Consider the following 25,896-nt stretch of genomic DNA (forward strand, 5'->3'; position numbering starts at 1 on the left):
CAGCAGCTGTTAGCAGCAAGACCAGGATGGCTGCCCCAGTTCTGGGCTGCCTCACACTGTCTTCTGTATGTCCCAAACCCCCAAAGGAAGCACATCAGATAGCCTTATATCAGTCACACGTTGTGGGCACACCAAGTGACACATTATCTCCCTAACTTCTGAAGTCAGCCAAATTTACCAGGTGTATTACACAAGAGGCACGACCTTACCACCGTACTTCCCTTTGCACCACAAGGAGGAATTGTATTCAAGCACCTGTTCCCGAGAACCTGCTTCTGACTCCAAAGGGACAGCATCTGCAATTTTAATGACCTGCGCTACCCAGTGATCTGTGTCCTGATGGATCACACTGACAGAATAACCTGGTAAGAACAACTTTGACAGCTAGAAATAACTAAACCTCTGACTCTCCTTGGGATTTGCATGGAACAAGATTGAATATCTGATGATTACCACTCTGATTTCCCTGAAGCCTATGAGTTTGCTATACAAATTTCAGCTAGCCGCATAACTCGGTGCAGTACTCAGACTAAGAAACAGACACAAATACAAGGCAGTCAATGGGACTTTGTTAGTGCAGCAGTTTAATATGCAAGGCATGCCAAGCATCATATAAAGCTCGTAGCTTCTTTGCATAAATATACCCAGCTTTTTTTTTTTAAAACCAAGACAATATAAACTTCAGAAAGTTATTGAAAGATACTCTGTAAAATAGACACTAATGCACTGTTACACATTGTGAACATATGCTAAAAAAAATGAAAAAGTACAGGCAGTAGTTTTGCCCACTCCAGATATGTTGTTTAAAAAAAAAATCAAATTCTTTTAACTGATTTATTCTTCTGTAGTTTCTGTGGGTATGTGTTTGAAGCTCTCCAGCAGTAGAGAAGATATTGAGAAATTCCATGCTTTCATCATACCCAGATTTGACAAGGTTAGTGCAAACCTTAGCAGAAACAGAAGTACCTAATTCCAAACATTCTGTATCTGGAGAAAAAAATCTGGATTTTCTTCCAAGGAAAATTCAACTTTACACAAGCGTTTATTGTCAGTAGTTCTACAAATTATCAGGCACCAGCTATTTGTTTTGCTTTTGGGGACGCAGAGAGGGAAAGGAAGGCCGCTTAAACAGGTGCTGTTCTAGCTGCAGGATTGCCCTCTTGATTCTGCTGATGTTATCAAGGAGGCCAAGGATGTGATATGTAAGTTAAAAATGAGACAACGTAAGCATTTCTTCTGCATAAGGACTCATTTGTTTAGAACTAGCCTGACAGCATCCTTTTGACGCTATTGTATGTTCGTATTTGCAAAAAGCAGAAATTTTAATGCTGTTGAGACAAAAGAGAAAAAAGGAGAGAGATATACAACCCTCTTGAAATGAAAATGAAGTTTTTCTATAAGCTACAAGAACCTACTGGTTCGGGCTTGAAGTAAATATGTAGGGTGTCAAATCAATGACAAAGCGTTATTAACAGCCACAGGAACAAATTCAAAAACCAGAACAGATTCAGAAGGCATTTAAAAGTTACAGCACAAAGAATAAGATATTATTTAACACATAATTAAACTTCTGTGATAAGAAACCAGCAGGAGTAAATGTATGTTGGTTATATTGGTCAGACTGTGGAACTTCACTACTGTTCTATCATTCTGATAGCTTCTGCTGTGGACAAATCAGAGAAGTGTTAGACATGGGCCTGTGAAACTATTATTACCCTTACTAGAGGTGCTGAGTCTTCCCTGGACCTGAAAACAAGGTTCATCCCCTTATACCAACTCATTCCTCCACAATAGCAATGAGCTCCTAATTTAAGGTAACTGTAGCAGATCACAGATCCTGTCCCACCCACACCGCACAGATATGCAAGGTTTAGTGTGTCACTAACTGTTGCACTCTGTTCAGTGAAGCTTAACTTTCAGTTCTTCATTTCACCCTCACGTTTACAGTTGCATCAAAAAAATCGTATACGCAAACCTGAATGCAGACATCCATTTTGTTTCCGACAATCTACACAAAGTGTCTGTACAGCATATGCAAATACTTCAGCTTCCTGTATTAAGTGAAACTCGGAGACATCCCATTACATTGGTATTCAAAAAAAAAATCTTAGATCTGTTACCTGATTTTCTTTAGCAGAAGATTCCAAGAAAGCTGCATTCCAGGATTCTGCTAAAGCTTTCCCTTCTTCATAGCTGATCACCCTGATAGAAGAAGAAAAAGTCTGTTGTTTTTTTTTTAACAATTCACAGAAGAATTGAAAATTGAAACTCCAGGGAAGTCTTCACAGTACTGAAGCACATAAATGCATATATACCAGGAATGTTTTGCAAAGTCTGATTCTGAGCACTTGATATTGGCTGCTGTCAAATACACAACTAACTGCACCAGGTAAAACTACGTGATTCAGAAAAGAGTTGTCCCAAAGTCCCAAGTTGTTCCCCTAAATCTGTAAGATTATCTTATCTTCTATAGTTGTAAAAAACACTGTTCCTTGTTTAGAAAAAAGCGTAAAGCCACTTTCTTTGGAACCTTGCAGCAAGAGTCAACATTACAACAAGAGCTCCTGGCTCCTAGTTCACATTCTGGACACAATTCCTTTGCCAGTACCTTGTTTTAACCTACATTTTGACTTTAGTTATGGAAAGCCAAGAACGAAACCAGCCTATTGCAGCCACAGGAATGCCGGCTGCTGTCTTGCATTTCACACATACTGGAGTTCACATACCGTTCCATATGCAGGTCTTTTTTATTTCCAACCAGCATAATGGGTATTCTGTGAAAGAAAGTTCAGAACTTCAGAACAGTTATAGTATACTGAACAAAGTACTAGTAACATGCCTGCAGTGAAATGAGATGAAAGTGTCACTACTTACTGGACTTTTCCCACCATATCCAATAACTTGCCATGGATAACTTTTATCACTTCAAAACTGCAAAATAAAGGGATGAAGTCACACATGCACTCCAATGTTTATCCTTAATACCCAATACACAAGCAATTAAATGCATATGTCGATATGCTTACTCTGTGTATAGTGGCAGAACTACAAAGGTGCTGAAAAGTGTTACTGATCTGTGTACAATAGACCAAATGGTCCTAGAGGCAGCAACAAACACTGGCCTGTGCCTATCATTACAGCCTCCCCAGTTATGATACTTGCAGAAATAAATAACATTGCCCAGGACTGATGTGTCTAACATACGAGTGCTAAAAGCCCCACATCCCCAATCTGGTTTGTATCTGCAGTAAGAAATTTAACTACTCGAGTCCAACAAGCCTGGATGAGCATGTCAAATTAAAGCAGAGTTTCGAAGAAAAAGTTAACAACAAGAAAAGCTATTTGGTTAAGCATAATCCACCATGAAAGAACGCAGCATTTTAGTTCATACAGGAAGTTAGTTCCTACAGAATTCTTTGGTTTTATTCACGTGAAAGCCAAGAGAAGCCTGAATTCCAATCTTCTACAGAAAGCAAGTAAACTGATCAGCAAGATGGTGTTGAAACTGTGGTTATTCAGATACTTGTCAGTTCCCCTACCATATAGGTGAAGTTCGCATGACTGGAGATAAGGAACAGTACTGGGAGATGCTGAGATGCCTAAAATCCCACTAAGAAAATCCCCTGCATTTGACATTTAGCACTTTCAAGAACATGCTATAAACACGGTTAAAGAGCAGATGTTGTGCTCCTCTAATTACATTATGGAAAAAATGTTGGTACATGAAGTGCACAATTCAGATTTAAGAGAGAGGCACAGGTTCACAGGCCAGATGCACAACAAAAAAAAAGTGACTGAAACTTCTCCAACTTCCAAGCTTGTTAGCTACGAGCAACGTCTTGACTTGTGCTGCATTTTAATTAGAACTGAAACTCTTTAAAATAGAGCAGTGCTCAAACATACTTCCAACTCCGAGTCCGCAAAGAACTGGTGCCTGAAAACACCATTCAAGCTATTTGAATCACTAAAACTTCTCACTACCAGAGCAATAAACACGACCATATTTAAGAAGAATTTTGTGTCAAGTAAGATTCAGTTTGGAATACTTCAGAAATAGTTTTTGAAGCGTTGCGTACTACTCACCCTCTGTGTTTAGCTATGAGTTCTAGTATATCCTATGGAGAAAAGGAGCACTTTGCAAAGAAAAAAGTGACTTAGTGTGGCACAACTTGTTCAACTTGCTGTTAGTAACTCAAATATGATTCTACAGACTACATTAAAAAGGTGGAATCAATGGAAAGTCTTCAGGGATATAAAGAACTTATGCTGAAAAGGAAAAGTGAAATTTTGGTTTTGAGAACTGGCCTTGGGCTTTCATGTTCTTCTAATTACTTCAAAAGTAGGAGTTAAACAGAGCTTGGCTGTGATACAGTTCAGATGGATCACTACATATGAAATTAGATGACCCTGCAAACTGAAGGAGAACAAAAACATCTGATACAGACTACAAAACTTTCTCAGTTCATCTGAAGCAACAGGAAAGATCTAGCATACTAGCCACAAGATAACTGAGTCACAAATCTAATACCATCACTTTTTTCCTTCCACTATTACATATATTGCTGCCAGTATAGCTAGGAAAATGCCATGCCACTGCGCAGCTCAGCGGTAAGACCTCACCTGTGGCTCCAGTGCATGATTCTGCTAAACACCCTACAGACCAACCCACCGTGGGCTCTTCAGTTCCCAGTTCTGTGCATCTGCTTATCTAGTCTAGTTCAAGAGCTCCATTTTTAGTTTAAAAAGAAGACTAAGGATAAACAGCTGATCTTTATTTAGATCAAGGTGAAAACTGAAAGAGAAGTGCTATTTAAGCCTGAACATGATGCTGACACGGAGATGCAAGCTGCTAAGAACTACCTGGAATGAAACTAGCTTGACCAGATTGATTTGATGTTCTAGGAAGCTTTCCAAATTAATAAGGCTAAAAGGAACAAGGGTACAGTTTAAGACAGATATTGACCAATCCAAAAAAGAACATCACATCAAGTCTTGAAATAGCAAGATGTCCAGAGAGCTTAGGAGGTCCTTTCCAGTTCTGGCAAGCAAACAAGGTTACAGAAAACAGCTCAACGCATGAAATACTACAAAAAATTACTAGCTGTCAGAGAGATGGCCTATACAAAAATCATGAAACAGAGGCAAGATACAAAATTGGATTTTAAACTAGAGCAAAAACCCTCCAGTAACCTTGCAGCTGAGACTCTGAGAATATTAAAAATGTAGGTCATTAGTTTTTACTCAAGTCCCATTTTAAACTTCCCAGTGGAGATCAGTAGGGAAGACAATCATTTTAAGAGGACATTTCTATTAAGTTTGCTGTCAAAGCTCACACCCAGCTCAGTCAATACTCAGATCAATATACGCACTTTGACAGAAATCAAGAGAGATGGCAACTGTAATCTGATTGCCTGGGAAAGTCAAAGCTACCAGAGTACACTGGAAAAGCTATTCTGCCTAAACACTGTCTTGATACTGAAGATAAGGACCTGAACAAAGAATCAATACTTTGAAATTCAAAGGAAAAAAAAAACAACTTGGATTAAGTTGGATCAAGAATAAAACACTGAGGAATATATTACCTACCTACAGTAGATGGTATATTCTACCAACAGTAGATAATATAGTTACATACCTTAATCTGTATTAGGATTTTCACCATAATTTGATTTCTATTTTAGCTGTTTGAATGCTACCACAGAAAACAGATTCTCGTTCCTCTAACTGGACTGCTAAACTCAGTACACCATCAGGTAACTGCTGGAATTGCTGAAAAAGAACTTATCCTTTAGCAGCCAGCCAGGGAACAGCACAAGCTGCAGAAGGCTCCAAGCAATCCACACTGACTTGGTTAAAGACACTTTTGTCCCAACAATACCACACACCAATGAACATTTTCCTCTTCACTTTAGAAGTGGAAGGTTTTCTACTTCAGGCTGAGAATATTAACTCCTATTTTACGCAGGTTACTCAGCACCAACAATGAACCTCTGATTAAGGGAAGAAAAAAGAAAAAGTAGTGTATCTAGATACACCCGAAAGCCCAACATCTGTTGCATTTCCTCCAGATCACACATGCTTCCTGTTCACTTCTTCAGAACTAAAGATGAAAACCAAGAATGAAGGACTGAAAATCTGTTCAACATTAAAGACCTTAAAAGCAACTGAAGTTTATAACCAAACCGTGTCACTTCAAGAAGCACAGAAGAGCCAATAAACAAGTGGTTTCACCTGCAATTTATGATGGTCTTACTAAAGGGATGATCTGTTTCGTCTGCTTTAGAGAAAAAGACTTGGAATGCTTCAGCACTTGAAAAAAGTTTATCAGCTCAAAAGCAGAAGGGAAGCATTACCTTTTCTTCCACCTGAAGCAAGCAAAAGGCTTCAGGTCTTAAAATAATTGTAAACAAGCAAAAATAATGCCATAATGAAGATGCTGTACTGTATCAGAAAATTAAGACTAATTCAAGAACTACCAGTACTGAAATCAAGAATAACAAAGGGAAGGCACAAAATAACAGCAGCGGACAAAACCTTAAGAAGGTTGAGACACGGTAAAAGTAAGTGACTCCAGCTATGACAGAGTCTGTCCTCATGTGAGAGCTGACTACAGAAACAGTGAGGACAAAACAGATGCCCTGGGAAATCTGTCAAATAAGGCATTTGAGCGAGTCTATAGGCCAAACATCTCATGCTGCTATTTATATAAAAGTTTTTGATGGTTAACCAGAACAAGCCGAGACAGGAAGCCAAAAGAAATCTCAGTACTGTAACAAGCTGCTAGGACAAGACCTAACAACTAGCTGGGCTCTTCACACAAATGTACAGTGCCCTCTTAGATCATGTTCAAGTCCATCTTTATAACATATGCTCCAGCAATGAACTGCTTATTCCTGGTAGTAGTCCACGTACTTTTACTTACACTTTAATCTATGCAGTTCAGCACTGCCTCGTTTCTCACACACTACCTTTTGTATCAGTCTGCAAAATATCTGTTGACATTTGGATCTGAGGGGAAATTTCTGAAAAAACATTATTTCCATTATACTTCTAAGAGAAAGAGATTAAATGAATTACATTCTGGGTTCAGCTCCTGCCTGAGTTGTGTTTTCTTTGTGTGTGTGTGTATCTGGTTAATATCTGAACTATTAGAACACAACAGGTTTTATTACCTTTTTATTGATGTGACTGAATAAACAAGAATGTAGCCATTGATGTCTATGGAGTACGTCTGAGGAAATATGGAGTATTCATCCTGTAGAAAGAATATAGCATTTATAATTACTTACTGCCACAGCTGAGAGCTTGATGCTAGCAGATCAAGAGCAGTTTTTAGTCATATTTGTAAGACATGAGGCACTGGACCTTTTGGTACATGTAGTACTTTCCGAACTCCATAATGCCAGATGTGGCTTCTTTACCAAATTAAGAGAAAGCAAGGCAAGCTTGGGACACAGGCTTAGCCTGTTAGTCTGTATACTCCACAGCTTTTTTGCTTTATTCCCTTCTAAGACCATGGATCAGCTAAAGCTATTCCCAATCCTCTTACCCCACTTAATTATCAGTTTACACTACTACAAAACATCCACTGTCCTACCTCTAATTAGCAATTATGCCTCTTATCTTGCTAGTGATACATTCCAATCCTGAATTTCAACAGCTGAAGATAGGATCTGGCACTTCAAAACTTCCAAGTGGCAATGACCAGATCTAAATTACCCAAGGGGTCCGTTAGGAAGTAAGTAGCTGTGGCTTACCAACTAATGCTCGCTTATCAACTGTAGATGCACCAACTATAATTATTAGTTGCTTCATGCCAAATGGAAGTTTCTTTTATATAAATGTTTCATAGAAAAGAAACGATAACAAAAAAACCCAAACACAAACTCAGACACCTCATGTCTGAACTTATTACCCCTGTAGAAAAGGAAATGTCCAACTAGGTAAACGAAACAGATCGATACACTGCAGAAAACACAAGAGTAAGACAAATCCCACGTTAAATATCTCAATTGAAACACTGCAATAGCAGTTCCCAGGTAACATTTACATTTTGACAAGAGCTATATATTTTACTGTACGGGTTCTCAAATTTTCTAACCTGTGTTTCTTAAGATGTTAATTTTAGCTTAAGATCACAACCTCACTGTATGTTGTCATGACTGAACAGATGGAGCAGTGCAATTATGCAGCTTAAATCTAGACAGCTAAAAGGAATCAAACTTCCTTAACTAGCGAATGGGAGGAAAGCCTTTCATAAATCAACTTCACAGATTCAGCCAAAAAAAGTTCTCAAGAACAACACCTGCAAAAGGTGTCCTTTTTGCCTTTAATGCTACACACCGAGGGCAGCCTTCCCCCATCTTTGCTTAAGTGCCAAAATGCCACTTCTGTTGGCCTTGTAATCCAAAAGTCAACACAGAAGGGGTCTGAGCTGGCCTGCATGCAAAACAGGTGAAAGTGCAACTCCATAGCTATTTGCCTTTATCTGGAATTACTATGGATTGCTACAGTTTGAATTTGTTTTGTACTCCTGTTCTGTGACCCAACACCAAGGCTTCTGTTTAACTGAACTAGGTAAATATGGATACGTAACCAAGAAAGGTAAAGAGACGCAAGACAAAAAAGGGTAACCAAGAACACTAATTTTTAGCTTGTTAGGAAAATAAAAAGCCTGCTATGCTTCCTGGGACTTCTAGGTCAAATTAAAAAAATTGCCAAGTGAAAAAACAAGCCTAGGTATAACTTTTCAAGTTATAGCCAATTTTCCAAGCAGATAACGTAAGTCTACAATATAATCTTTGCTACGGTGTATACACAAGGACTCTCCATGGATCATTAAGCAAGACAGAATTGGGAAAAATCTGCTCAAGTCACACCTTCCATAACCCAGTATCATCTCTTCCCTCAAACCCTGTGAGCCAGAGCTCAAAGTTCAAGTCACTCATAGGAAGAATCAAGCCTGGAAATTAACTAGACTGAGAAAAATGTTAGTTTCACAATTTCAATTTACATTAAAACAACCCTGAAAATAAACCTCAGCAACAGAGGCACGTCAATGGTGAAGCTTTGCCTTTGACAGATTACAGGATCACTGATTAACACCACAAATTAACACCACATAAATAAGGCGTGGCTATTAAATTACACAGTTCACTTCAAAGAAGGTGATCGAACATACCTAGAAGGTCACACCACATCTGAGTATTCCCCCAGCTATAAGCAAGTGTCCTGCTGATAGCACATAGACTGTTTAACACTACTCAGCTTGCAAAAACCAGAAGGCACAAGCCCAGAACTCACAGCAGCTAAGCACATGTAACCAATAAAAAGTTTAGGGTAACAATACAAGGATCTATCAGTCCCTTTTTTAAAAAAAATACACAGTCTCTCAAAAGATGGAGCACTGCTATGTGTGGAACGTGCACTCTCACCTGCAACTGCTGCCAAGCAACACTATATAATGACCACCTTTATTTCATGAAGCTACTGACCATGCCACAGGACGGTTGTTTATTGTCTCCTCCTGCACTCCCTGCCATTACACGAAGCACAGAAGCATGCGAGGAACCATCACTTACTCAAAAATGTAAACAAACTGCAGTCGTTTATGGGCAGCCCAGTAAGCACTACCTACACGCACTGCTGCCTACTCTACGCGACTATTTTACGGACACGGTCGTGGTGTGTTGTAACTGGAGAACACAAATGGGAGAAAGTCGTGAAAAACTTCCCTGTGGGTTACCGAACTGGGTTACGGACCAGTTTAATCCAGACTTTGGACCTTTTGGTACATCAGAGTTCAGGGCAGTTCTTTCTTCACTTTTTTAGGCATATGTACTTTAACCACTAGCTGCTGTTTCAATAGACAGGAAAAAAAAGCCCTTACATAAGTACCGCACAGCTCCCTGGGGACTAAGTTAGAAGCTGAACTTCAGTTCTGAACGCGTGGTCGCAACCAACTTCACTCTTCAGGAGTATGAATAGCCATTGCCTTATCTCTGATGAAAGATTCAAAGGAAGAATGCTTACTTACTTGGCCAGCAGTGTCAACCAGCTGAAGATGATATTCTTGGCCATTTACTGTGATCAATTTTGTAAAAGCTGGAAGAAACAAGAAACACATGCATTTAAGAATCACGAACAAGGAAGGGATCAGAAGTCACTTATCTGTGCCACTGTCAGCTGAAGGGTTAAGAAAATGAACTTGAGTTATAGTCTATAAAGTAGCAGTAGAAAGCTAGATCAGGTTGCTGTAACTTCAACTAGCACATTTTAGGTATTGAAACTCAGAAACTTGAAAATTTCAAATTTCAAAAGATTCTTATGCTGCACGCAGCAGTTCTTCCTGTAGAGTTACTTAAAAATGAAGAGCAAAAAAGCTTTTTACATGCATTTCAAAGAGACTTCCAGGCAACTGCAATTTGTGGTAACATGAGACACTTACATACAATTAGCATCAAAGCTAACTTTGAACTTAATATAGGGTATTCTCCCCAGTTTCCAAGCAGTTTAGCAAGATCAATTTCCTAAATGTAAATACCACGAGGTAAATGATCTGCTTTAAAAAACTCTTTGGAGGCTAAGACACACACAGCCTAGCTTATGAATATGCTAAAGCTAAATAATGAGGATTTAGCTAGCAGCTCGCCACAGTGCTTGCACATTTGCCGTAGCTACCAGTCTGTTTAGTCCTCAGTCAGGAAGTACATTCAGTTCCTAAGAGATGAGAATTGCTTCTCTTCCCGGGATTTATGAGATGCCAACGCACTGCGAGCTGAGGAACCTTACTCAGTGTTTGTATTATGCAACTGCAAAAGCAAAGCGTGTCAGAGCTCTTGTGGCATGATGTACTACCGAGCACTACCCAGAGCAAGCAGAGCACAGCCAGCCAGCTTCGGAGCCCCGCTTTGCCCTTAGTGGCGTACTGTAACACACAGTCACCGGACAGCACACACAGACTGAATAAGCCTCGTGTCATCTCCTGGTTAAAGAAATTTTCCCAGATATTAAGTCATGAGAAGCTGCATCTTTCCTTGCAACGATGACCAAGGAAATAGCCTGCAGCGACATGCGGATCGTGTCCTCAATTGTCCATCCAAAGCTGCAAAGCTGTTCCCAATCCAGCTGTGCAATCTCCTGCCCACGGCTTCTGTGTCTTGTTCAGGTTCCCCTAGAAGCTGAAGTTCGCCAGCTTTCCTCCTCCACACCGGCGCTTGCTGCCCTGCCAAGCCTCCACAACGCACGCATTATCTCCAGTAAATGGGTTGACCCCATGCCGAAATATCTGAAACTCCCAGTTTTGGCCCTAGCAAATCCAAGTGCCCTTTTTGAAAAGGGGCAACTCAAACAAAGCGAAGCCAAACTAACGCAGGATGTCTACACACACAGCACGGAGCGTGCGTGCATTTTCCATGACAATACCGACAAGTGCAATTTGAATGAAGCCTCAAGAAAAGCTCCTACCGGATCCTGCCTGTCCCCAGAGGTACAGCTGCTGCAGCACCTGCGCACGCAAGCCGCTGCCAAGTTGCTGTCGGGATGCTGCTGCCATTGCTGCACAGAACTGTAGGGTTAGGAAGCAGGAATCCACCAAAGCTTTTTGCTATGGCAGGGACAGAAGCCACCGCTTGTTGGAGCAGATGTTAACGTGCAGGGTTGCTACACACAGCATCGTTGCTTCAAGTGTGAGGGAAAACAGCCTCATCTGGAGGGACGTCCTGCATTAACAGGTACCCGAACAGTAACAGCCTCTCTCCGGTCTCTTGACACCTCACACACACATCGAAGCGCTCTGTAATCAAAGTAGTTTCAAGAGCCTCATGAAGTTAATATTTAAAAAGGGACGGGGACAGATGGCAGCTTTTTCAGACTATTCTGGAAGCCTAGAATAGACCAAGCAGAGACATCATCACCATCAGAACCGAAAGCAAACTGTGACAGAGCTAGGGAAGGGAAACAGTGGGGGAGTCACCGCAGGCTGGCTGAAGGGAACTGTTAGCTCAGCATGGAGACTTCCAGCACCAGGAACAGCTTACTTGGGCAGCACAAACCTCTTCTGATGCTGTCATAATTAGTAACTCCCTGGTCTTCACTGAAGCTTTTTAAAAACACTCCTAGTAAGAATTACATCTCAGGAAAAACCTGCAACTGTATTTAGTGAGGGTCAGCGACCCACGAGCTCCTCTCCTTGACCTAGAGAAAGTCTTCATTTCCAGGGTGATCACCTGCCATTCTGGGACGTGTTGCTCGCTCCTGTGCCTACAAGCGAGACGAATGCAACCAATAACCTATCATGGCACAGTACGGCTCTTCCTGGGATGACAAGAACAGATTTCTGCAGACCAGAACAAGTCTCCGCAGTCCGCGTCATAACGTGGCCATCTGTGAAACGTTGCTCATCAGCTGAAGCATGGGTGAAGCCTGTTTTAGCTCGACGAAGCGCACAGATCTCAGAACAGGACACGCTTACAGCTTGCAACACACAGCTCAAGTGGAGTTACACGAAGAAACTGCCGTCCCACCTTCCCCTGCAGTTTCAGTTCTGGTGCATTGCTGCAACTCAGAGAATGGGGTGATGCAGCGACCAGCACAACTCCAAACAGGTGTATTCATGCAGCTCAGGGGAGTTGCAAAGGAAACTGAAGTCACGTTGCCCTCAGGGACAGTTCTGCACAGCACAGCCCTGAGTGCTGCTGCACCTCAGAAGCGGCAAAACTCCCACAGCAACTTCATCACCTGCTGGCCATTGTCGCCCAAGACCAAGTGCATTCATTTACACTGACATGAATGAAGTGGTTTGCACATGGGACTCAAACGACAGCTGCTGTGAAAGCAAGCCGTTATGATAAGAAACGTGTACCAGGCGTATGAATGCATTTTAAGACCAACAGCACTACTGGATAGTGGTGTGAAATGGCTCCCAGAGCTCCTGGCTGGTAAATGCAACCAGCTTATTAGGGTTCATCACTTCCTACCTTTTGCAAACCTTTCTAATTATCTTCAGTCCAAGGTCAGTGCCTATCACGGATCCCTCAGGACATCTTTTATAACACCGAGATGTGTAATACAACAGAGCTATTTTGAGTTTTTCTCGGAAGCCTCATTTACACCCCTTGAGAAAGCCACTCAGCAGCAGCTTCTGGGAAGCAGCAGACTGCCACCTTCCAGCACAGCTGGCTCGACACACCAGGGAGAAGCTGGGCCTTAAAGATGCTTCTAGCAGCCCATCCAAACCTCTACGTATTGCCTCCACAGCTACTAGGTGCCTTCAGCCCCCTCCCCTTTTCTAGTACACTTTTAATCACCACTGTATTTAAAAAAAGGTGGAGGGAAGGTGTCAGGGGGGAAGGTAGAAAGCCCCCATGGGAAGACTCCTTCCCCCAGGGAGTTATCAAGCCTGGGGAGCTGGACAAAACATTGCTGAGATGCAGGCAAGATGCAGCTTTCCTGCAACGCAAAGTCACTGAATTAATGATAACCAAAGAGATCCCTGCAAAGATGGGGGCAGCGGGAGCTGTGGGCACATCTTCCTATTCAATTCCTTCTGACCTATTTGCTTTGAACTCCAAATTAAGATTCTTGCTTTTATTCCAATAAAAATTTAAGAGTTTAAAATTCTTCTGGTCTTTGGGGAAGCGCACAATAGAACGCCTGAGCTCATCTGCCTCCATCCCGCTCTGCGTCCATGCAGACTCCTTCCACGCAATCCTGCTCTGCAATGGGCTTGCTTCTCTTTCCAACATTTCCTCATGTAATTGTTCCACTGGTTTCTCAACCTGGCTGTCTCAAGAACAGCCACCCATCATAGCGTCACTCTCGTTGGGACATTAGGAAGAGGAAATTCTATTTTGCTAAGCAATTAACTCACCTCCACTGCTGCCACAAAATGGCCCAAGTTACTCTTCCTGATGCACAAGTTTATTAGAAGCAACTGAATTCAACGTGCTTATTAACTTAGATAAACTAACTTTTCTGGTTCCAATGTAATATAAACAAAGCAAAATGCAGCAGAGAAGTGCTGACTTTAATGAACATTAAGTGAAACCCGATGCAGCTTATTTTCCCTGCACCACTTCCAAAGAAGGTAAAGATTTTTACATTGGAAAATGAAACTGCTAGAATATTAGGTCATGTTCTTATAGTTCAAGGCTTATATTCTATGCATCTTGTTCCTGTGAGAGCTTAACTATAGCTTGCTTTCTGTGCAGTTTAATTTTAGACTCAATTTCTCATGCAAGGTATATTATTTGCGGACAAAAATTACAAAGACTGAGCTAACACCAGTACTGCAGTTCCCTACCCTTCCATCAGTGCTGTTACAATATTTTGATCATTATCAATAACAATTTCTGGAGACAAAACAGAAATCACATAGGCCAGACCACTCTTCAGCCTGTATTTTTTTTCCCCAATCACTATATCAAAGCTTAAAGGTTTTACAGCCTGCTCTAAAGCACTGAAGAAATGCAACATCCTTCCTCATCATCTCTTGTACATGAACTTGGATTTCTGAACCCCTTTTCCCAGTACTGTTAATTGGATTCAAAATTACACGCAAGGAAAGCGTGGAGAGTTGACTACACACATCGTGCCTTATGACCTCAGATGGAATCAGAAGCGTACGGCTAGAAGTGTCAAAAGCTTGACTGGTTAAGAAATTATATTTAGAAAGAGCGTGTGAAAGATTAAGAACTTAAGTTAAAAGAAGGATTTTATACTAGGACAGACTTTCTGCTGTTTTGAACCTCGGGGCACATCTTGTAGGTTTTCAACCCCTACTTCCCAGTGACACGTTCTGAAGCCAGAAGGGACCTGCAATTCTCTACCTTTCAGAGAGCAAATTCCCCCAGCGATACCACAGATCACAAGACTTGCACCAAAAGAATAATGCTGTTTGTTTGCTGAACAAGCACGAAATCATGCGAAACGTTGAGCTTTTTCAAGATGTCCCCGTGCCCAACAAAGTTTTCACGGCCATGACATACTTTATGTTCTGCACTCCAAGCGAGTGAGCCAAGTAAGTGCAGAATTCATGCACAGGTGTCAAAACCCTAAAACAAGGCATACAAACACTCTCCACACTTTCGAGACAGACTTTGACTCTTTGTATCTCAAATCACTTCTATATACCTGCAGAAAACTACAAGATTACATAAACACGTCACATTTTTATAGCGCAGGCAATGAAAAAGACCTGTCCCAATTATTGCCAAGATTTAAAATACTGAAATCTAATGTACAATATCTCCTTTGTTAATGGCTTTAATTCAAAACCAACCTCATTATAATTCTAACAAAGTAAAACCAGATGATGGAAACTGTTTAAGAGAGCCCTAGAAGGACTAACAGATCACTCATGTCAAAAGGCAAGTTATCCAGCTTGATTTGCTAAAGCAAAGCAAGAGATCCTTCAGAAAGCAGTGTTTGAATTTTAGTTCCAAACAGTAAAATAATCCTGACTCAATGTGCTGATGGCCACTGACTCCTAATTGTTATGATGTCAGTCAAGAAGTAATCTTGTACTGATGACTGCTTCATTCCAACTTACAGACTAACACACAGACTCAACATCCTACTGTGTTAATTCAACTTGAACTTAAAGTAACGAGCTGCAGTGGTAATATACGTATTATTTATATAGACCTTTACATAATCACGACTTATAACAAAGCTAGCAACAGAATAGCAGCTTATCAGTTTTATTTACTTACTGTTCTCTATGGTTGGATCGTATGAATCAACAAACTGCCCTTCCACAAACTGAATCGTCAGTGAAGATTTTCCTGCAAAGCAAGGGAAAAGATCATTGGTATTGGAACAAGTCTGCAGGCTGTTATCACTTTCCATTTGGTAGCAGATAGAGTAATTTTTATTCTTCATTTTCTTACAAGAGCTAATATGAGCCTTGTATGGTACACGTAAATGATCCCTGCACAACAACTGACCTATTTTTAAATTAAGTGCCTATTCCTAGGCAACCGAGTCTCCTGAACTTACACCAAAACCAGCAAAAACTACTCAGCATGCATTGTGCTTTTGTTTTAACACAGATCCTATAACGTTATTTAAATGCTTCTTCCGGTTGAAACAAATCTAGAAGTTGCAGAGTCCAACCCTCATAAAACTAAATTTAACAAACTGTTACATTTGGAAGGTTTTTCCATCCAGAAGCAAGAAAACCAGAAATAATTCTCAGTCATCGCATGGAAAACTAGTCACTTGGACAGCACTAACTCAATTTGGGTTGACTGGACATCTCTCCCTGGACAAAAGGATGACCTCAAAGCTCTTGAGATCAATATACCCCTCCTCCTCTACTCATCCTATTAACGCCCCACGACAACAGAGCAGTGGATGCAGTGCTTTAAGCAGAGCAATTGAGGCGGCATCCTTGGATTTTTATTTTTTTAAAGCCATTTAGCAGCAGCTTTTGCAGACGACTCAACATTTCCAGTTTACACGATGCTGATCAAATCACACACTCCCAGTAAAGAATAAAACAAAGTGTTGTACTTAGTAGCAAATAATAAAAAAAAGGGAAACTAAGTTAGTCTTGAAAGATTTTACAAGATGATAAATGAAAATGAATCGCATACATTGACCATAAGTAACTTTAAAGCTCTGAAAAAAAAAAAAAAAAAGGCTTTTCAAAGCATTACCAAAGTCTTAGCACAATTTCCATTACAGCACATCATCTACATTTGGGAATCCACGAGATCCTATCACATCACGTTTACTGGACAAATATACTCTCATAAAGATTGCCAAGTGTGTTAGCTGCCTTTGGATGAGCACACACTGTGTTCCTTTATGCTTCTTGCTGATGGAAGTATAAACAAAATATGACCCCAAGTTAAAATTTAGCATCAAGACCATCCTACTCAGTAGAAGCATTTCAATGACATCAACGATAACTGATCTTTCGGGTGAGCCAGTTTGCAGTTAGACTATTTTCCTGAATTAATTGCTTTGTATAAAGATTGTCCACTGGCAGTGCTTCAACCACGCTGTGTTTACGCTTTGCTGGAGAAAAAGTTCCTTCCAAGCATTCCTAAAGGAGATATGAGAAGAGTTTTCCATTTTTTCCCCTTATTCTTGCTTCCTCAAACAAAGCTCTTGACCTGTTCACATTCAATTTTTTTATTTTTATGTTAACAAACGTAGCAAATCGTTTTGCTAACAACGTGCTAAAATTACAAGTCAGACAAATAAGGTAAAGGACAAAAGCGGTGCAAGGGCAGTTCCGTTCCGTACCGACACATGAAGTCAATTCCTTCATTACCTGCAACACTTCTGCAGGCTCTGAGGAAGAAAATGTTGCAAAGTATCATCACTTTGGGATCTTGTGATTAAAGAAAGCCATAACCTTCATCAAGCTTGCTGCTTAGCTTGCTTAACATCACTTCCCATCTCTGCCATGCTTTTATCCCTTTGCCGTCTCCTCTCAGTCCTGCTGGTTTATTCCAAAACCAGCACGCAACCTTTTGAAAGCTTTTTTTTTAAAAAAATCAATTCTTAGATATTTTTTCTGATACAACAGTGCAAGTAAAGGTATCGTACCCAGCGCGCATCAGCTTATAGAGAACACTTTAACTAAACTGTTGCTTCAGCAAGGAGAGAGGGAGGGGAAAAAAGCAACCCTGTACATGAAGTTATCCTGGTCAGGACAGGCTTAGGACTGAGTCTATCCAACCCGCAGCTTTCTGCGAGTGCTTTCATTTCAGCCACCACTTAGAAGGCGATGGACATTCAAGCTATTTCTTCTTGTCAGTTTATGGAGTTGCTACTCCAAGTTTGTGGCTCCACACTCTTTGCTAATGCCATTGAATGGTTTGGGTTGGAAGGGACCTTGAAGACCACCCAGATCCAACCCCTGCCACGGATGCCACCCACTAGAACAGGTTGCCCAGGGCCTCGTCCAACCTGGTCTCAAACACCTCCAGGGATGGGGCATCCACAGCCTCTGTGGGCAGCAATATCAGCAGGTTAAACACTTTATTCTAGAACAAAGCTGTTTTATCTTCAAGTTTTCTACCTAGAACAGAAAAGTTCAGCACGGATCATTGCTGAACGGTTTTCTCCCCAAGAAGGATCCTAAACTGCAAGACACGACTGCTACCGGCTGTGCTAAGTTTGGAAACCGAGTACGAGGAAGGAGTCGGAGCCAACAGCAAATGCTGCATGTAACATCCAGCTGTATTAATTACTGCTTTCCTCCCAACAGTGAAAGAAACAAACTGAAAAAAAAAGACTACAAGACTACAGTGGAGTATTCCGCCACTCTCCTCCTCATTTCCTCCAAGCTCCCTAACAAACCTGCTGCGATGCCATGTCTGTGATCCCAAATGATCCTGCTTTTGTCCCTGAGCCCCAGGGCAGCCCCCCAGCCTTAGGGTCAGCCACGTACCCCACGGGTAAACACACACAGCAGCATCCCACTGCAGCAAGGCTCCCAAAGCAGGCACCAAAAATCGGGAACCTACGTCATTGCCAGCCCCCGTGCCATGTCCCAGCCCATGCCCGGGAAGCATGCAGGACTGTGTCAACAACAGCTCGGCTTGAACTTTGTCCCACAGGTTTTATTCCAGGCCTTTGAACAGTGCTCACGGACAGAGAGGAGAATTCAGGTCAGTGCTGAGCTCCTATCTCCTCTTTCCCCAGAAAGATCGGGCAACTCCGCTCTCGGTTTTCGGAGAATTACAACGCAAATGCACAGCCTGCCAGGCATGGGCCAAGGAAAGGCACCCAGCTGTGCTCACTGCACCTCGTACTCTGCAGGCACCAGGGAAAGGGGGAACGATACAAACCAGCCGTACTCACACCTCTTGTACACATCAGCCTGGAGGACCAAAGAGCCACACGGCTTACGCCACGCTCCGTTACTCGAGGGTGCATGCCTCAAAAGAGGCCCAGCTCTCACATGCCCTCCTTGGGAACGTACGCCGAGTGCTTTTTGGTTTGCTAAGCTTTTCCTCGCGTTATCCTCCACAATGGTGCTTTTCCTGCCTTCAAGTTTTAGGGAAATAAACATCCATGGAAACCAAAAGAAGTGTCATGAGCAGGAGCAAGGCGACAGCTGCTGGGAGCAGCTCCCCGAATTGATGCAGACCTGTGAGTAGCTCAAAGCGCTGGATATTTTACAGCAAAGGAGTTGCAAGCAAAACCCTCCAGATTTCCTGACCTCTCTCTCTGGAGAGATGGGAGAGGAAGAGTTTGGAGGGATTGATTTGATGGTACCTAGAATCCAAGTCCCAGGTGGCTGAAAGCTCAGCTGAAGTTGTCCAGAAGTATCGGACATTTATGATTTGATGCTGGAGTGGTACAGAAAAAAGTTTCCTACTGTTAAAAGAGAAAAGGAATAATTTCCAGAGAGAAAACCATCTCAAAAAAATAAGCTGCTGCATTTCTATTCACACTGTAGACCACCTGCTAAATAAAGCGGAGCAGAGCACATCAGCTACAAACGCCATTGCAACTGTCAATGCAAACCTGAGGTTTTTTGCTCATCCTTTTACTTCTTGGACAAGAGATGTGGTATTTAGCCTACCCTTAAATTTCAGGCTACACGACACCAAGGCAGTTTACCACAAACGTGACCAACCCAGCTCGTGTGTGCTCATCAGCAGGTGGCTTCCCAAAAGAGGACATCACCTCTTCGGTGCACCACCTGCCTGCCAACCCCTCCCCAAGTCCACAGGCAGAGGGGAAGCCCAGCTGGAAGTCTCATCTGCTGCCAACTTCCCCCCAGACGATCTCCCCAGGAGACAGAAATGCTGCAGGTGGGCAGCCAGGCAGGAGAACAATGGCCCCACAAGCAAGGCATTGTGCAAGCTCGGCCCTGCAGCTGCCCTCTAACGCAGCATCACCACGATGATGGCCACGGGCAGCGCGGTTTGATCTGAACAGGGAGGATTTCTCAACACTAGAAAAAGGCTGCACGAGCCATCAGTAAATAATATGATGGGGTCAAAAGCGGCAGCTACTGAGGAGTTGCACTTGCCTGTTCCGCTCGGATTTTAGGTGCCTATGGTTTCTTTAATCCGCCTTTTCCACAGAAATGCCTACTTACGCACTGTGCTCAACTATGAAGTGCTGAACGGCTGGCAGCATCTATTCCATTCATATCACAAACCCAGCATCTTACAGAAGTCAGTCTGAGCAGATCTACTCCTGCCTACACAGCAAATCAAGTTTAGGCTTTGTCAAAAAAAGTTTGAGGAATTTCATAATAAAACGCTGTCAGTCTTACTCCATCAGATCACCCTGCTGCACACCAGAACTGCAGCATCTCACGTGCATTGATACCCAACCTGATGAGGTACACCAAGATTAAGATTTCATACTTCAAGTTATATTTAACTTGAACACTGGGACCTTTATCTTTTTTCCAAGACATGGAAAATGGAGCCCCCAGCACCTCCCCAGGGCAGATTGTCTCCTTGCCCTCAGGGCGCAGAAGAGGACCGAACAGCTTTTTGGAGCAGATGGAAGGTTTAACCAGGTAGCAAAGGGAATTAATTGCAGAACTGGTCTTGGACAACAATCTTTTCACAAGACAGTAGATCTCAAATTCATCCTTAGCTCACCATTCACCCCAGGCTTCATCATGAGCAACTCTCTCTGGTTAACTAAGATTTTTCTCCCTCCCAGGTACTAACTACAGCTATGCTGTTGCTGTTTTGCTGACCACTGCCATGCCGTTCAGTAAATCATTCTAGTGGCTATAGAAATATCTGGGTCAATTAGGAATTCTGTTCCTAAACTTCTGAAGACAATACCACGAGTTGTGTTTTACTCTGACACAACTTGGTTCCATTAGTACTGCTTTTAATTATGAGGAATTATCACTTATAATCATGGCACATCCATCTATTTTGAGATGCAGTTTTACCCATTTTGTAGTGATTTCCTTGTGACATCAACATTACGGTAACAGAATTTAAAAAAGACCCTCTCACGCTTCCAGAGAAGAATCTCTGACACAGCCTTAGAGCTCAATTGCTGCGCTTCTGATATTCATGCTCAATTCACAACTCCAGGGCTGGCGGCACTCCTCTCAAGGTGCTGTCGGAGCTTTCTCAAGGACAGACTGCAAGATCTGTACTTAGAATCCTCAAACAGCAGGAGCGTGAGAACCTCAGTGAAACAACTTTTGGTTAAGCAGTGAAGGACCTCAGGAACAGAAGAGAACTTGCTGACAACTGGAACAGTAGTTCAGGACAACACTAGCTCTTTTTCAACTTCTGTAGCAACAGCATGAAGTGCCACAACGGCTCCCTGCCTTCTCCTGGTCTACCTTCCCATCAGGACACAAGGCAAGGTATTTGAGGTCTCAGGCGAGATATTGTAGCAAGAACCACTCCTGGAGCAGAAGACGACGTTCACGCGACAGCCGATAGCATGAAGAACACAAGTCTGGAGGAAGAAAAGGACACGTGCTTGTTTCCCTTCCTCCTGCATTGCACAACCTTTCTGAGGTTTATCAAAGGTATTCCTCTGCAAGCCAGAAGCAATCTGAGAGTCCCTCTGAACGGAAGTCAGATGGCTTCCTCGTTTCCTTTACATTTCAAAGCAGGCAAACTCACATGCATTTGTGCAGGCCCTCGCTTGGTTGCCAGCAGCAAGCCTTTGAAACACAAACCAAGAAGTCCTAATAATGCTCTCTAGATAGAATGTTCTGTAAGGAAAGCAGGAAATCCCTGGTGTGGAAAAATGTCCTTGCTCTATCCAGCAGCAGCGCTTGCCCCTCCACGTTCACTTACAGGTTGTTGCAATGCACTGGGTGTCAAGGGAAGGATTTAGAGCAAAATTCGGGTGTTTTAATGCAACAGCTTAGCTGACACTTCGACACGTCCATTTCGCCTCATTTAAGTCACCAACCTCATCAAATGATTGTCAGAAGGTAAGTTTCAGGTATTTATCACAGCCCAGTTACCTCTGCTTCTTACCTTTGCCAGCAAAAAAGAGTGCCAGTTTGCCTAATATTTCCCTTTTAATAAAGGATTAAAATTTCACACATTATCAGTTGTTAAAGATGAAAAAGCCGCTACAAGGCTTTAAAAAAAATCCAGAAACTTGTACGGCATGCATCTCACCCAGCCATAGCATACACCCAAATGGCTGCATCCACGGTGCTTTAAACTGCTCAGGTGAACTGCATCCCGGCCACTCCCCACTACCCAGGAAATTCAGACATCGACTTGTGCAGATAAACACTGTCCTCTGTATTCTCTTCAGCCTGCCTGCAGACACCCTGCATCCCTGCAGCTCCGTGGCTGAAGCATTTAAGGTGACAGCACAAACTCGGAGGTAACTCAACCTGCCAGGCACGTACTGCTACCCCGATTAGGGAGTTTATTGCTAACCTCAGTGTTTGGTGGCACAATTTGATATGCTGTACTCTGAAAGGGAAGTTTGTTAAAGTTAAAAATCAGCCCCTAATGTTTTAGTTTATGACACACTTAGAGGGAAAGACTCAACTTTATACTGATTTTTTCCCCCAAGAGGCAAAATTTAACTCAGTGCTGGGTAGAAGTCAAGTCCATTCTCCCTGCACACACACTTCAGGCAGATAATTAGGGACCTGAATAAACCTGACCTTTCCTTGGATCACTGGGTATGTGTAACATGAAATGCCTTTGAAAAATACTTCCAGTAACTGCCGTTGTTTCATCATTAAATCAGCTTTAAAAATCTGTTCCATTGGAAATAAAAGTGTCTCTTGCTTTAACGCATTCCACACATTCCCCTTTTTCAGCTTCAAAGTTTCAGTTTCAACACAAAGCAACTCCCAGCCTCCAGTCAGTTCCTTCCTGAAGCTAGGGCTTGCTGGAGTGTACAACTTAAATTACCTTTTTGCAAGTCAGAAATATCAGGACGAGGAGTTTTAGCACTTCAAGAGGCAGACCTTCCTGAAGTTCCCAGCACTAGCTCTCCATCCACGGTACAGGTAGGAACTGTACTTGCAGCACCGCTGAATTCAGCCACAGTGGTTATGAGCTACGTTCCAGGCACATTGCAGGTGATAAAACAACTGTTTGGGTTCGCAGCAGGTTTGCAGACATTTTCTTTATTCCATTTCTACACAACTGGCCAAAGCTAACACCGGCCACAGTGAGTTACGTGCTGCTGGCCACCTGACACAGCAGCGTGCCATTGAGCAACGCAGAGTGTGTCTTTCTACCCAAACTTTGCATTTCGGTTAGACAGCAGGATGAACTCCTCCCCATTTCCTCGTGCTGTACATCTCCCCGTTTTAAGCCACAGAAAACCTCAATAGCACAGAACCCTTATCAATATGAAAGACCTCAGTCTGCGTGTCAGTGAAACATCTGAAAGGTCCTCCCTAGGGATCCAAGGACCAGAGCCACTGCATTCACCGTGCCCAAAGCTGTGGCCACCGCGCTCATTGCTGCTCACAACCACCCCCAAGCAGAAGGCTAAGCCTCTGAAAGTGTCAGTGAATTTTTCCTGGCATTATTTTAAAAAGGAAAGCCCAGGAGAGTGACCCTGAGCACATCGTAACACCAAGTGAATTGTAGGAAATGCAACTGAAATGGCGGGGAACGGGCCCTTGTATGTGTGTGTAAAGGCACCCAGAGGTATAACTGCACAATAATCGCTAGATCTCTGCGACAAAAGGCAGTTTCAGCCTCAGACAGGCTGTATTGCTCCAAAATTGCCAGTCAATGTAACTGGCTCTTCTGTCTTTGCTGATGGTCCAAAGTCTGATGAACCCAATGTCAACAACTGCTAGCGCTGCACGTGGCAGCCAAAACCCACCTTTCGTGGAAAGCCTGCTGCTACCAGCGGTCGGAACAGGCACAGAGCACCATTTCCCTGCGCTGCTGGGTGCTCCCAAAGCTGCATGAAGCAGGAACTGAGGTACCCACCCTGATCAGGTGAAGATCTCTTAGCACAAAGCAGAAATGGTGTTTAGGGCTACAAAAACCAGTGCTGCTCCTCTCTCCCACCAGCAGTGTGGGACACAGTGAACTCCATTGTGCCTCTGTCAGCAGATGCACAGGCAGACACTGCTTAGTTGAGTCTTGACCACTTTAATTCTTCTGCACTAGCGCGAGAAGCAGCAGGCCATGGCACAAGCACACTGCCACAGCTGCTACAAGGGCACAATGTCCCCACTAGTAACGTGCAGGACTCCCTGCTGTGATCTATGCAAACCCATGCAACACTAAAACCAGAATGCTTGAAACAGTATTTCCCTTTACAAGAACTGCTTTTTGCTCCATGACTTCGTATCAACTTTCTGAAGTTACTGTTGCTTCTCCTCCAACTCAATTCTAGATCTTTGAACTACCTTCATGTGCGCCTTGTATGTTCTCTCCACTTCGGCACCAAGTTCCTTCCCTCCTTAGTAATGGGGGCCGAACACAGCTACAAGCAGTTAAACGCCACCTCAGAGCACTTTATACGGCCAGAGCTGGCCAGTGACACCTCCTCGCTGGTTCTGATTGCAAGCCTTGTCTTTTGACACGCTTACCCTTTTTGTAGGTTATCCTTCACATATATACAACGTGCTCTACGCTGTAAAACCTACAAAAATGACTGAGAAAGGATTTTGTCTGGAAGATGAACGTAAGAGAGCAGTCTCTGAAAACAGAAGAAAATCTGTTAACGGTAAGGAACGTCTGAAGTAATGATATGCTCAAATCACAGCATGACAGACACGGGTAAAACATCCGGAAAAAAGCCTGCAGAAGTAAGAATAACACCATGCAGAGTACTGAACAACCTAGGGGAAGGAAGAGTCACCAACCCTGGGAAACATCAAGGTAACGTAAGCCAAGGACCTGTCAGATCTAACATGACATAGTTGATTTTGTCATAGGGCAGAGAAGATGGAATAGGTAACCCATGATTTCAATGATGTATTATAAACGTTTTGCCTGTTGTGACAGCCAGCTGGCTTCCTCACCTTCTGAACCAGTGCGTATCCATCTGTTGGCTCTTACAGTTTTTTAAATCTACCCTCAGTGTTTAAACCATCTAGTACAAAAAGGTCACAGAACAGAACTCTGATCTTTTCAAGGAAGAAGAAAAAAAAAAAACACAACAGAACAAACAGCAAAAAAAATGAATCCCCCCAGCCACCTGAGAAAAAAATAAAACGCCAGGGAAGTAACTGATGATGACACCTGTAACACGACATTAAACTATTTTTACATTTAGACTGTCTTTCAGAAGTGAAATGTCTCCCAGCCGGTCCAGCTCCAGCACACGAGGAAGTTCTTGCCAACAGGAGCTGGATTTTCCAGCTCCCAGCACTCAGCTCGCACAGCCATGCGGCTTGGAGCAGAAGAGGAGTATCAGGCTACAGCTCAAGGCCCCCACGCTTCAGGCCGACCTTCAGAGACAGAGCAGCACGCTGGATTTGTCTGCTCTAAGTCCTGCACACCGACACAAAGTTCTCCAAGCGTGGCAGTGGTTATTAGTCAGCTGTTATCCTGTTAAATCATAAGTTAATCCAGCTAATTGTAAGTTCAAGTCTATTTTAAACACTATCTAAGAAGCTAACTACATGACATCCACTTGGCAGAAATGGGTAAAACACAAACTACTAAAGGCCAGTAGACAAAGGGCACAGATTTACCGTAGGTACAGCAAAGCCTTTCAGAAGTGGCTTACATCCTTAGCCCTATTATTGGGAAAATAACCCCCATCTTCATTTCTGGCTGCCACGATTCCGTGGTGTAAGAAGCGCAGGGGCACAGCACAACTTCCCCCACAAGAAGCTGCCCTTCAAACTTGGCTGCACGCACCCCACTCACACCATGCTTTTTTCTCCTCCTCAGCCTCCGCCTTTAAATCCTTTCACCCGTTGGCACACACGGCCCGTGCCCACATAAGCAGCTGGATGCCAGAGTAACGGGGTGT

At 42.8% G+C, this 25,896-nt stretch overlaps 1 protein-coding gene across 2 annotated transcripts in view; it reads right to left on the minus strand.

Annotated features, from left to right (window-relative positions):
• The window catches only part of RHEB (Ras homolog, mTORC1 binding), a 40,236-nt gene that overhangs the window by 5,813 nt on the left and 8,527 nt on the right, over positions 1-25,896 (minus strand). The window contains exons 2-7 of one of the 2 annotated variants that reach the window (XM_035319216.1): positions 15,714-15,785; positions 10,037-10,104; positions 7,173-7,255; positions 2,875-2,931; positions 2,727-2,774; positions 2,121-2,202 (exon numbers count right to left, since the gene is read on the minus strand). In XM_035319216.1, coding sequence (XP_035175107.1) covers positions 2,121-2,202; positions 2,727-2,774; positions 2,875-2,931; positions 7,173-7,255; positions 10,037-10,104; positions 15,714-15,785 — 410 coding nt within the window. The remainder of the gene's footprint in view (positions 1-2,120; positions 2,203-2,726; positions 2,775-2,874; positions 2,932-7,172; positions 7,256-10,036; positions 10,105-15,713; positions 15,786-25,896) is intronic. The other variant, XM_035319217.1, reaches the window with a different exon arrangement.

Source organism: Oxyura jamaicensis, chromosome 2 (genome assembly GCF_011077185.1).
Source record: "Oxyura jamaicensis isolate SHBP4307 breed ruddy duck chromosome 2, BPBGC_Ojam_1.0, whole genome shotgun sequence".
Taxonomy (NCBI): Eukaryota; Metazoa; Chordata; class Aves; order Anseriformes; family Anatidae; genus Oxyura; species Oxyura jamaicensis.